The sequence below is a fragment of the Micrasema longulum genome, unplaced genomic scaffold, assembly GCF_059751315.1.
Source record: "Micrasema longulum isolate JH-2025_06_02 unplaced genomic scaffold, ASM5975131v1 h1tg000900l, whole genome shotgun sequence".
In the NCBI taxonomy this organism is placed as follows: domain Eukaryota; kingdom Metazoa; phylum Arthropoda; class Insecta; order Trichoptera; family Brachycentridae; genus Micrasema; species Micrasema longulum.
In genome coordinates, this window is record NW_028278091.1 from 733,403 (window position 1) to 745,667 (window position 12,265).

At 29.3% G+C, this 12,265-nt stretch overlaps 2 protein-coding genes across 3 annotated transcripts in view; one reads left to right on the plus strand and one right to left on the minus strand.

Moving 5' to 3' along the window:
- On the plus strand, positions 1-3,353 carry LOC148278281 (guided entry of tail-anchored proteins factor 1). Its single transcript, XM_088231656.1, has 2 exons — positions 1-191; positions 1,467-3,353. The coding sequence occupies exons 1-2, from the start codon at positions 105-107 to the stop codon at positions 1,881-1,883; spliced, it is 504 nt and encodes a 167-aa protein (XP_088087782.1). The 5' UTR covers positions 1-104; the 3' UTR covers positions 1,884-3,353.
- Rim2 (replication in mitochondria 2) overlaps positions 1,947-12,265 on the minus strand; it is a 27,533-nt gene continuing 17,214 nt past the window's right edge. For both annotated transcript variants that reach the window (XM_088231655.1, XM_088231654.1), the window contains 3 exons: positions 8,442-8,691; positions 8,020-8,122; positions 1,947-7,475 (listed from right to left, as the gene is read on the minus strand). In XM_088231655.1, coding sequence (XP_088087781.1) covers positions 7,355-7,475; positions 8,020-8,122; positions 8,442-8,691 — 474 coding nt within the window. In that variant the 3' untranslated portion in view covers positions 1,947-7,354. The remainder of the gene's footprint in view (positions 7,476-8,019; positions 8,123-8,441; positions 8,692-12,265) is intronic.

A 12,265-nucleotide genomic window follows, 5' to 3' on the forward strand; every position in this document is an offset into this window, starting at 1 on the left:
TTGTGTTTTGTATTCATGATCTGTGGTTGCGTTGTCACTTGTCACGAAAAACAAATAATTCATTAACCTAAAAACTTAAGATATATATTATTTCTGATTGAAAAATGGTTTCCAACATAGAATACATATTACTATTACTTCTTACATTTTTGAGTTTGATTAATTCGCTTTTACCCATACTACTTAAACCTGTAAGTGTAATTAGTAGTGATTAGTAAGAGCGAGTATTTAAAAGAAATAAACACATTTTTTAATTCTCCCCAATTCTGTATAAAAGTACATATCATACTGTTATAATTTGGCATACTTACAATGACTTTCTAACATTATTTTGGTTGAAATAGTGCAATAATTGGAATCAAATATTAGTTGTAGTAATATATTTATTTTTTTTATGTTAAGGCAATCCATCCTTTTAGTTGAAGTAAGTTGGAAATAAAAAATTGGCTTTTAAATTGCGACGTTCCGCGTATTAAATTATTTAAGAAACTGGTATTTTTGAAGCATGATGTATACATAAAAATTACGTTTTCGTAAAATGAATCCAATTGTAAGACTATTTGTTATATATTTTTTTTAAAACATTTATAATCATATTAAGTTTAGACAATGAATTCAGGGAACTAATTATTTAATTATCGTTATGTTTAAAGTTGCACAATATGACAATAATTTAAAAGGTTGGATAATCTTTTATTTTACTTTCAAAATTGATACGATATAAGATGAAAATGATAAAATTGATAACATTTAACAAACTTAAATAAACATTACTGTTAAATGATTCTTAAACCTTTTGTTTTTTTTGAACAAGAAAAATAGATATAGTTATATACTAAAAATGTTATTTGTAAGCCTGTGTGTTTTATAAATTTGCTATGTTGTTCAAAATGAGGTCCAAGTATATTGCACTCCCATTTTACTCGGGGATACATTCCACGCTATACCATGTAAAAAGAGTAATGGTGGATAGGTTTCCCTGTATAAAACTTAATTCAGGATATCAAAAAATAAAGCATAATTTTTGCGTATTATCTTTTTAAAAAATTACTTTAAAAAAAATGGTAGTAAAGATTATTCACTGCACTATCAGACGATAGACTTACCCGTTTATGCACATGTGGGTACAACATCCTTCTAATCACTTGAGATATCTGGAACCTTTCTACGTCTGAGTAGTGAGAACTTTTAAGCAGTTAAGAAAAAAAAAACTGTTACGCATTAATATATAAATAGTCTTAAAAGAAAAAAACACTTTCTTACACCGTCCAAAAAAAACAGTTTAAAACAGGAGTCAGCTGTAAATTGAAGATTATTAAAATTGTATGATTTAATATTTTGGTTCTATTGTAAAGCTATAAAATTATAACCATCGCATTTTAACACCAGCCTATAAGAAAATAGCCCAGTAAGTGTATGTTTCTTTCGAGCGAAAAAATATTTAAAAAAATGACATTTGATTGCAGATCTGGATGTGTTTTTTTAGACAAAGTAATAGAGAGAAAGTTTTATATGAAGAAATTTTTCACCTAAAAGCCGAGCAGCTAACAATTTCTATGAAAGACAATTTCGCTGCACATGCCAAACTGCAACGGAAGATCAACAAATTACAAGATGAACAGAAGGAATGCTCACAGAATAGGAGGACCAGGAATATGAAGGTCAAACTTACTGTAACTTACGTATTACAGTTACTAGTGGGACTTGTTATGTTTGCCATTGCCTATTGGTATAGATACACACCACTCCTGGTCATAGACAACAGCCTGTTCCCTTACCAGAATATGTTTAGTTACCCCAATGACGTAACCAACTCCATTTCACCTCTTGCTTGGGTCATCATATCGAGGATGTCTTTTTCTTCATTATTGGAAATGATCTGACATAAATGAAAATCATGTTATTTATTATTCATATTTAATAGTTATTATTTAAAAAAATAAAACTTTTATGCTGAAACTTTGTTTATTGTAAACATAATAAAAATTGCTTAAATTCAAATAACAACACATCCTAAGTAATCTTTAATGCCTTATAAAATACATTTACAGCTACTATATTTTGTTGCAATAAATATCTAAATACATAACAGCCAACTAAGACACTTATGGCCTTCCAACTTCTCTCAATAAAGTAAATAATACCCACCTAACTAAGCAAACCGAGAAGTGCGAACCGTGACTATGTGATAAGACTATTTTTAACATAACAGAAATGTCCCCTTGTTTCCAGTTGTAAGAATTGACAAAGACATCCAAATAGATCAGAGAATACAAAAAATGGCAAAATTAAATATTTAGATTTTTCCACTTCTACAACTGATATAAAGCAAATAGATCATTCTCAAGCATAGATTCTTGAATAAAACTATTTTATCAATCTATTTTTATGAACAATACAATCTAATACACACTGAAATCGGGGCATAAATAATAAAACATAATCATCTGAAATAGTGGCATTTTGCACTTATGAGCTTTCATAAAAACTTTATACAGAAAAACATAAAGAAATCCACTTTATTTCAAAAATATAGAGCTCTCAAAATAAAGTTATAATAAACACTCTTTCAGCATTCAATTTTGTTTGGAAAAATGTGCATTTAACTTGCTGAGAATATTTTATGTTAAAATTCATCTATAGATACAATTAATAGCAAGGACTTACAATTTTCCACTGAGCATTCATTGTTAACAATAGACTTATGGGTAAAAACAATGTCAAAACTTCTACATATTTATATAAACCAAACTTCATCATGTTGTGCTCTATATGGATAAATATCACATCAAGTGGAGTTGCATTTTTAAATTGATTTGTATTTAGTCTAAAATAATCATTTTCAATTTGGAAATGAAAAATGTATGTTTATATGTATTATTCAACAACATAAAACAGGTTTATTATTTGGTATAAAATTTATAAGAAAGTTTTTACAAAGGTCCAAAGTATGAATTTCACCCGTCAAAACACACCCAATCTAAAAATTATAACATAAATGAATTAATTTATTAAGTAGGGTATTTCAGATTATAAAATGAAATAATTATATAAAGTATGTACATATATTAGTACGGAATTGATGGAGCACTTATTTGAAATAATATTATGTTTCGATTAAAAATGTATGTACATTAAATTTATTAATTTTTCTATTTAAAAGTTGGCAATTTTTTACTGATACTATACGTGGAAAACAGTTTTTAGAGGTGCTTTACTAGATAAATGTAGGATTTTAGAATTAGTATGCGTAGGAACAGAAGTAGCCGAGTAAATACAATTTTGGCAACTAGATATTTTTGCAGTATTTTTACTTAATTTTATTGTGCTGCAGTATAAAGAAACATAATTCCGTAATACTTAATTGATTCACAGATATTCTTCGGAAAATAAGTTGTAATAAAAAAAAAACATTTTGAGAAAAAGAACGGTATTATTTTTAGTCTATAATAACTTAAGTTATATTATATGGTTAGTACTTCAATTATTGTACACAAAAACAATAATGTGATTTCTCAAGATATATAAAGTACAGTTATTTATTTTACATAAAATTTATGTTTGTATGCTTTCTCAATATAGAAAAGAGACAATTAACATATAATTGTGCTCTATTGATTCAGAATAATAATTATGAAAACAATCAAATGGTCTTTAATCTCAATTCTAGCAATATGTACACACCTAGACACATGCATGTAAAACAAATACATTAACTATACAATTAGCATGTTACATTTTAGCACAACCTGCATATGATAAAATTAATAATTTATCATAACTAAATGTGTGTATTTTAGGAATATCCCATTTCAAAAAGTTATTTCAAGGAAAAATTATGTACGTTAATTGAAGTTAGCAAGCTTGTGTAGTTAAAGCAATAATTGTGAGTTATTTTCAGTAATAGAGGTACATAATAATATAATATTTCTTGATACATTAACGAGGTATAAAGTAACACAATTAAAAAACAAATAACAAAATAACTATCATTAATGTAATTTAACTGGATAAAAGTCAACTTAAATAGGTTTCTTTTCCAAATTCTAGCATTTAATTTTTACATATAATAACTGCGCTTTTACCAAATGTTAGCTAAAAATTGAGCATTTTACACACTCGAGGAACATTTTCAGAGAGTTTAATTCTAAAATTAAACTTGTTTGAAATAATTTTAGGCAATATTAATTTTAGCACAGCAACTGTCAGTCATTTAACTAGAAAACATTAAAATATACAAAAGTTTCATTCCCTGGAAGCGTTATTCATATTTTAATATAAGTTCATGGTGACAATATTGTTTATGTGGCTTGTTTTGGTGCATATCATAAATTTCATGGCAAGACATATTTTCCAATTTTTTACCACCATGAGATCTATATACATATATGTATGAAGCAGGGGCGAATTCTCCTTACATCGAAAGTAATGTTTTATGTTGCATTATTAGAAAAAACACATCACAAAAAAAATATTTAATACACTGCATTTCTTGGGTTAGTAAATTTACATCATATTCCGTACAGCGAGCCAGTTGCGCATCTATCGGCAAAAAATATTACTACTGAATTATTTGAGATTACTCTGCTGAAGAAAAAACGTGAATTTAATTACGTCTCTAAACCACAAACTTTAGAATAATGTTTGAAAAATTATACTTGCGATTACAGTAAAATCTTGCAGCTTCCCAAATACAATTTAGTCTTTCAACACTTCTTCATAAGGGCTATTATTCTTTAAAATAAAACTATTTGACTTAAGACCGTCCAAGGGAGGTGGCATTATACACACTCGTTATGTGTGAGAAAGAGATAATGAATATATTATGTATGTCTTAACATGGAAGATACAATAAGTTTTAGTGGTTTGAAAAAGGAATTTGTTGTAAAATAAATAATATAACAAATTGATATTTTAGTCCATAATATTAGCATATCAGTATAAATCCTTAAGTGGATTTTAAAAAACAAAGATTCGCTAAACAAAAATGAAATATTCATGATTTATAAAATGTTTTTGTGCAGATGATGACAGTTAACTTCAGTATCCGTTTAAACTTGATGTTTAAGTTATGATAAAAATGTTGTGTAAAAACCGGTCTAGAATAAATATATATATAAAGAATTATAAAATGTATAATTTATGTTGTTTTGTAAATATTAATGTGATATAAAAATTTATGAAAGAATGATTCTAAAATGGCAATTATTTATGTTTCATTTAGTGAACTATCGTTCTCGGCGAGGAATACTTTTAAATAATTTCGTTTTCATCTTATTCACTAAGAAATAGTATTTTATTTCAAGACAAGTTATAATAGTCAGAGTAAACAAAGATGCATCGGTACGCTAATGAATAATACAGTTTTAAAAATTACTTTTTCGACGGTCGGGTTAGTACATGAAAAAGTCGTGCGGATTAATCGTTGCTTCCTAATGACTAGGATGCGGGTTGGAGTCCTTACGGGTTTCAGTTTTTTGCAATCATGTATTTTTTTAATGCATTTTTTGTTAATCAAATGTTTGTGTTACATTAGAAAATATTTTAACTGAAATTATTAGCCGCTAGGTCCATTTGTTATGGATTATTTATCAAATATAAAATAGACCTGTTTTTTTTTTATGTGCCATACTACCGCTATGGACATTTTATCAGAATTTTCGTGGCTTACCAATATAAAAACTCACCGCTCGCCACTGGTATGTAGATATAATTAATCATAAAATCACATAATCAAGATAAATGGCAAGTTTTCAATTGCAGGTTTAAGAAAAACACATAGGGCTTAAAGTTTAAACTTTTCATTACTACAAACACAAAGAATTACTCTATTTGTTATGTTGCAAATTCATTAAAAAAATGTGTCAATTTCTTGATTTCAAACATACTAAGACTGGCTATTTCACAAAATTTGAATACATACAATACAAACATATTCTAAAAATCATCCATAGGAAGATCTCTGTCGCAACTTCTGAAGCCCTAATAGTTGAAATTCAAGATTAACACATTTATTTGTGCATTTGGTGCACCGATGCCGTGCCCTATTCACCATTTAGTGTATCTAAGGAAAGATGATTCATATGCATATCAATTCTTATTTACAATTATTATAAAAAATATATATGACACAAAATTATGTTTTCTCTGTGATACATTATCTTGGATAACCTAAATGATTCCGCCAATAATAAAACTTCGAGTTCCTCATTCTGAAATATGTAAGTTCAGTTTATAGACTAGAGCATCAAGTCTAATCTGCTCAACAGCATTTGGAAATACTTAAAAACGAGTTGAATATGCAGAACTATAACATTGGTTTTATTACTGTGGGTTTTGGCCATTCTAGAAGTAAAATTCATTATGAAACTTTCTCTAAATTTTTATGAAAATTATCATTGAGTAATTAAATGTGCTTACAGTATAATTGAAAAATAATATCACAATAAATATTTATATAATATATAAATAATTGTTTTAATAAAATGAAAAAAATAATCATAATGACTATAATTAAGAAAAAACAATAAACAACTAATCTTAATACAAGCCATACTGAATTTTACTTATAAAACAGTGGTAACTATATTAAATTACATAAAATTCAAACTACATAAAAAAAAACGAATATGTATAAAGCATTTACCCCTAGAGAATGAAATCATGTTGAAAATCCCCAGCAGAATAATTACATATGCCACAGTAATCGGGATAAATGTAACAATAAATTATTTATTGAGACGTGTAAATAACAATTCAAATTTATTACATGTACTTAAAAAAAAATAAGGCATTTTATTTGCAATTGTTCTTTTATAGGAATGTAATATATTAGATAACTGATGAATTCAAGTTATTTTTAACCGGATTTATAATTATTACGATAGCCTAAGTATCCGTTATTAATAGAAACTTCAGTCGGGACTTTCTTTGTTACTTTGACTACTAAGGCTTGTTTCAAACCTCGGGTTATATGCAGTGGGATTAACTGGGAGAAAAAGGCATGGTTTTAATGATTTTTTTATGACTTGAATATTCTCCCAAAAGTACACTTATGTATGAGTCGCATCGCAGAAAACTTTTTAGATACCGATACACGATCATGCGAAATTGCAAAAGGCAGTGGAGTCACCGCTCATTCCATACAAGGCTCAGCATCTTACTATCACGAAAACTATTCTAAAACAGTTATTAAAATACAAAATCTTCACATTGAAAAAAGTTAACATAAAACTACATTTTATTATTAAAAATACTAGACCTACAGTTAGCATTTAAACGATGGCATCACTACGCTCAAAGAGCAAATCACTGATTGTAGACCGGCTTGGCGGCGTCAGGCGGTTGGTTAATACTAGGTATTGTCGTAGAAGGAGGTGTTGTAGTAGGCAGTGAGGATGTACACTACTGCCTCGTATGTGGCCATCATGATGGCGGTGTTGGGTATCTGTCGCACCAGTTGTGTTGCCAAACCCCTGAATATAAATACATTTCAGTTCAAGTGCATAGCGACGAATTCCCAATAACAAAGCTTTGATATACACCGGGACCTCTTTTTCCACAGGGGATACGTTCCACAAAGTACCGTATAAAAAAAGTAAACTAAAAAAATAATAATGGTGGATAGGTTTTCTTGTATAAAATAAAATATAAACAAAATTTTCTCACTATCACTATCATATCGCAGGGTATGATAGTGATAGTGAGAAATGCTGATTTTGAAGTTATCTAGTTGTAGTAATTACCCCATGATATTATATAATACGCCTCGCAAGTAAAATAGCGAGTTACGGAATTCCAAAAATGAATAGTATAATTATATTACAATTACGCATTGTAAAATTAATGTTTTTTAAAATTTAATTTTTGTACAGTGTTATTTCGAAAATGTAAAAAAATGCATAAAAGGCGGTTCCGGTGTGTTATTATTTATTTGTGTCGCAAAGGATATATAAAAATGTTTTAATGTGACTAGAGTATATAAAAAAGTTTGTGAGTGAAGATGCATATTTATCATACCTGTAGACGCCACGATGACCTTCTTCCATCCAAACTGTGTGAAGAGTTTGCCAAAAGAATCGGTATTTATTTCCTTCCTCTCGTAACCTCGTGCGTGCAACTTCTGGAAATTTAAAAGCAATTGTTAAAAAATGAATATTTAATTCGAAATTTCCAAAAAAAAGTATTTTTAACACAATATACACTTTTATTTATCACTGTATGAGAAGTACTGTAAAGAAATCCCGAATAAAATATAAATTTACATATATATATCGAGTACGTATTTTATTTTAAAAAGTACATTTTACCTATGTCTGAATCCTTACATTTCTTATATGTTGCCCTGAATTCAATGATTCATTCCTATCTTTGAATCTCCATATTTTTTTCATTTGCACATATTCAAAATATGATTAGAAAAAATAATATTTAGTTTGTACCATGTGGGTAGGCAATGCAGGAAGCCACAGTCTTAGAGAAGGCCCCCGCCGCCATGAACTCCAGGAAGTCCTTGGGCTGTCGCCGGTCGGCTTGTTGTCCCCCTTCCCCGGCTCCGCCCCCGGCCAGCTGTCTCTGTCGCCGCGCCTCCACTAGGCGCGCCTTTACTCCCTCGTACAGAACAAAGTGGACCACGGTTTCGCTTATTCCTATGTACGACGCGCTTATCCCCTTGTAAAATCCTAATATTCCCTGCAATAAGTGAATTTAGTTTATTATTTTACAATTTTTATATTTATTTTTGAAATAAAAAACAATGATCCCTCACTAGTGTGTCCCGTGCTGAGGGAAACATTTCACATTATTTAGAAACATGCCCTAAATACATATTAAACATAATAAAACCCTATAAAACTTACAAATAAAATAACTTTTTTTTACCTTTTTGACCTGGTCCACTCGTCAATTTGTGCACAACCCACCTCCATTTCTTAATACTAATTCTATGGTGAGAGTACTTACTAATTGTCCTTATGGACAATAGAAGTAGATCAATGCTCTTTGACCAAAAGTGGTGTTCATTTCAAATTGTTTGTGTAGCATCAGGTGCAGTGTCTAATATGATGAATTTTAATTATTATGAAATGAACAACTTTGTTTTTAGTGTAACTAACTTTTATTCTATACAAGCGGACCCGACAGACGTTGTCCTGCCCGAACGTTAGCTTGCCTGCTATTAGCTGGTTAAACAAACATTTTTTTCGTAATTAATTACTCACGTTATTTATTTTGGACTTATTTAAGCTATTTATATATTCGTAATAAGGGTTTGTTTTTTTTATTTTATCTCCACGTGTGATTGGCTAAGAGGCCTCATCATGCTCAAATCAAAATCGTACAAAAATCACTACTCTAGTACCACAATTTATGGAGAAAATACGTGAATGCGTTTTGATGAAGAAAAGTCAGACGGCGTTTTACCCTGAGTTTTCTAAAATTATGACACTCAACTCATGCCCAACGCGAATTCAGTCATTCTTTAACCGTCAGCCGTGTTTTGATGTGAGCTTGACATTTAATTCGAAACCAAAATAAATTAAGAAAATGACAAAATACATCGTTTGAAATTTACATATTTCATTACATTACTTTTTTTTTGTACGAAATATTCCCAATCAGCAAAAGTGCTGGTCTGAGGGTATATAATTTATTATGACAATAGTTTTAATAAAAAGTCTATAATTTAATATTACATATCACTAACACGGGCTGTAAGAACTGTTTTGTTCTGGTGTTTTTTAAGTACGTATATGCTTTGTATATTTTTTAGGTCATTAGAAAATGAATAGTAGAACTTTATTGCTGTATATACAAAACTGTTCTTTTTTGTTGTTAGTTCTAGTTTGTTTGCAAGTTAAATTATTTGACGCTCTTGTATATTGCAGTTAAAATTTAATTTAATATTTGTCTTAACATGACAATAAAAATGCTAGATTGTGTCGTGAAAACGTGCAAAAACTATTCGAACTAAAGGAAAAAGAGTTTTCATTGAAAATAAGGTACTTGTTTATAATTTTATTCCAAAACTAAAAGCTATTGATATTCGAATATTGAATTTAAGTAGGCACATAGGTACTTGTTTATGGTCGAATTCCAAAACCAAAAATTATTTTTATTCCCAAATGTTGGCTTGCCTGCTATAAGCTGGTTCAGCAAACCTTATTTCATAAATAAAGACACACGTTATTTATTATTCCTTTTTTGAGCTATTTATAAATTCGTATGTGATTGAATAAGAGGCCTTGTTGGGCTTAAATCAAAATTGTGCAAAAATCACTGCTCTAGTGCCATAATCCAGGAAGAAAATACAGGAATACGTGCTAATGAAAAACAGTCTGACCACGATATATTAACCGCTAGCCAGATTTTACGATATATTACGTGTTAATGAAGAAAAGTCAGACCGCGTTTTACCTTGAGCCTTCTAAAATTATGTTATGACTCTTGCCAAAAGCGAATTAAGTCATTCTTTAATCGCCAGCCGTGTTATGGCGTTATCTTGACATTTCATTAGATACCAAAGTAAATATATAAAAAAAATGCCTGATTAAGTCGTGAAAGCGTGCAAAAACTGTCTGTATAAAAGGGAAAAGACTTTTCATTGATAAGTAGGTACCTAGATATTTGTTTATGATTGAATTCCAAAACTAAAAATTATTAATATTCTTGAATATTGGCTTGCCTGCTGGTTTAGCAATCGTTTTTCGTTTATTTTATTGGTTAAGAGGCCTCGTCGTACTCAAATTAAAATCATGTAAAAATCACTACTCTAGTGCCATAATCCATGGAGAAAATTCGGGAATACATGTTGATGAATAAAAGTCAGACCACTTTTCCCCTGAGCGTTCTAAAATTACGCCGCGTATTTGGTCATTCTTAACCACCAGCTAAGTTTTGTAGTAAACTTGACATTTAATTGCAAACCAAAATAAATGACAAGAAAAATGCCTGATTGTGTCGTAAAAGTGTGCAAAAACTGTTCGGATAAAAGAAAAAAAACTTATATTATATATTCGTAATAAGGGTTAGTTTTTCGTTTTATCTCCTAATGCGATTGGCTAAGAGGCCTCGTTGCGCTCAAATTAGAATCATGCAAAAATCACTACTCTAGTACCAATAATCCATGGAGAAAATACAAGAATATGTGTTAATTAAGAGAATTCAGAGCGCGATTTACCCTAAGCCCTCTAAAATTATGGCTCTCAACCCATGCCCAACGCGAATTTAGTAATTCTTTAATCGTCGGCGTGTTTCGACGTGACCTTGATATTTAATTTGATTTAATTGAAACCAAAAGAAAAGAAAGAACTAAGATAGACCAGATCTTGTCTTGAGGTAGTAATTTTTTATTTTTTGTCCTAGCTTTAATTTTATTTAATTTGTACCTGTATTTAGTACAAGAAAATGTGTTTACCATTGTTGGAATGGACTGTATAAGTCCGTCAATAAATAAATAATAATAAAAGAAAAATGAAGAATGATTGTGAAAATGTGCAAAAACTTTCCAGATAAAAGGAAAAATACTTTTCATTGATATGTAGGTACCTAAGTACTTGTTTATGATTGAATTCCAAAACTTAACATTTTTAATATTCAAATATTGGATGTAATTACATAGGTTTGTACTTGGTACTTGTTTGTTGTTGAATTCCAAAACATGAAATAATAATTTTTCAAATAAAGAATTCTTTTTGCAAATGTCAAATTCTACACTACTTACCGGCAGTGGTGCATTCTGTGTAATATCCGTTTTTCAAAAATGTCTCGAATGTCGGTTAAAATTTTTAAACATTACTAAAAATCCATTAAAAATATGTTAACATGTAGGAATTAAGAAATTGTTAGGAAATTAATCAATTCAGAATCCATTGAAAATAATTGATGTTTGTAAACGTTAAAATACAAACTTTTTTAATTTACAAAAAAATAGCATTTTCCAATTTTTTTTAATATGCATTTCAGTCGAATGCAACCCTGGAAAATCGATGAAAACACATATATGCTTCTAAATTTTTTGCTACGCAATATATTATTATTTGTAAACCTTGAGTACGTGAATTAGAAAATTTTGCAAAAAATCACACGTAAATGTGTAAAGCCTTTTTCGAGTTTTTGTGAGACACAACAAGATACAACACGGCGATTCATTTTTATATATATAGATAGATAACATTTAGCACCTCTGGTTACAAATATGTGAGCTACTGGTTTTAATTTTTTTTAAACACTGAAAATTATATATTTTTTAAACTGGCAATAACCTTAA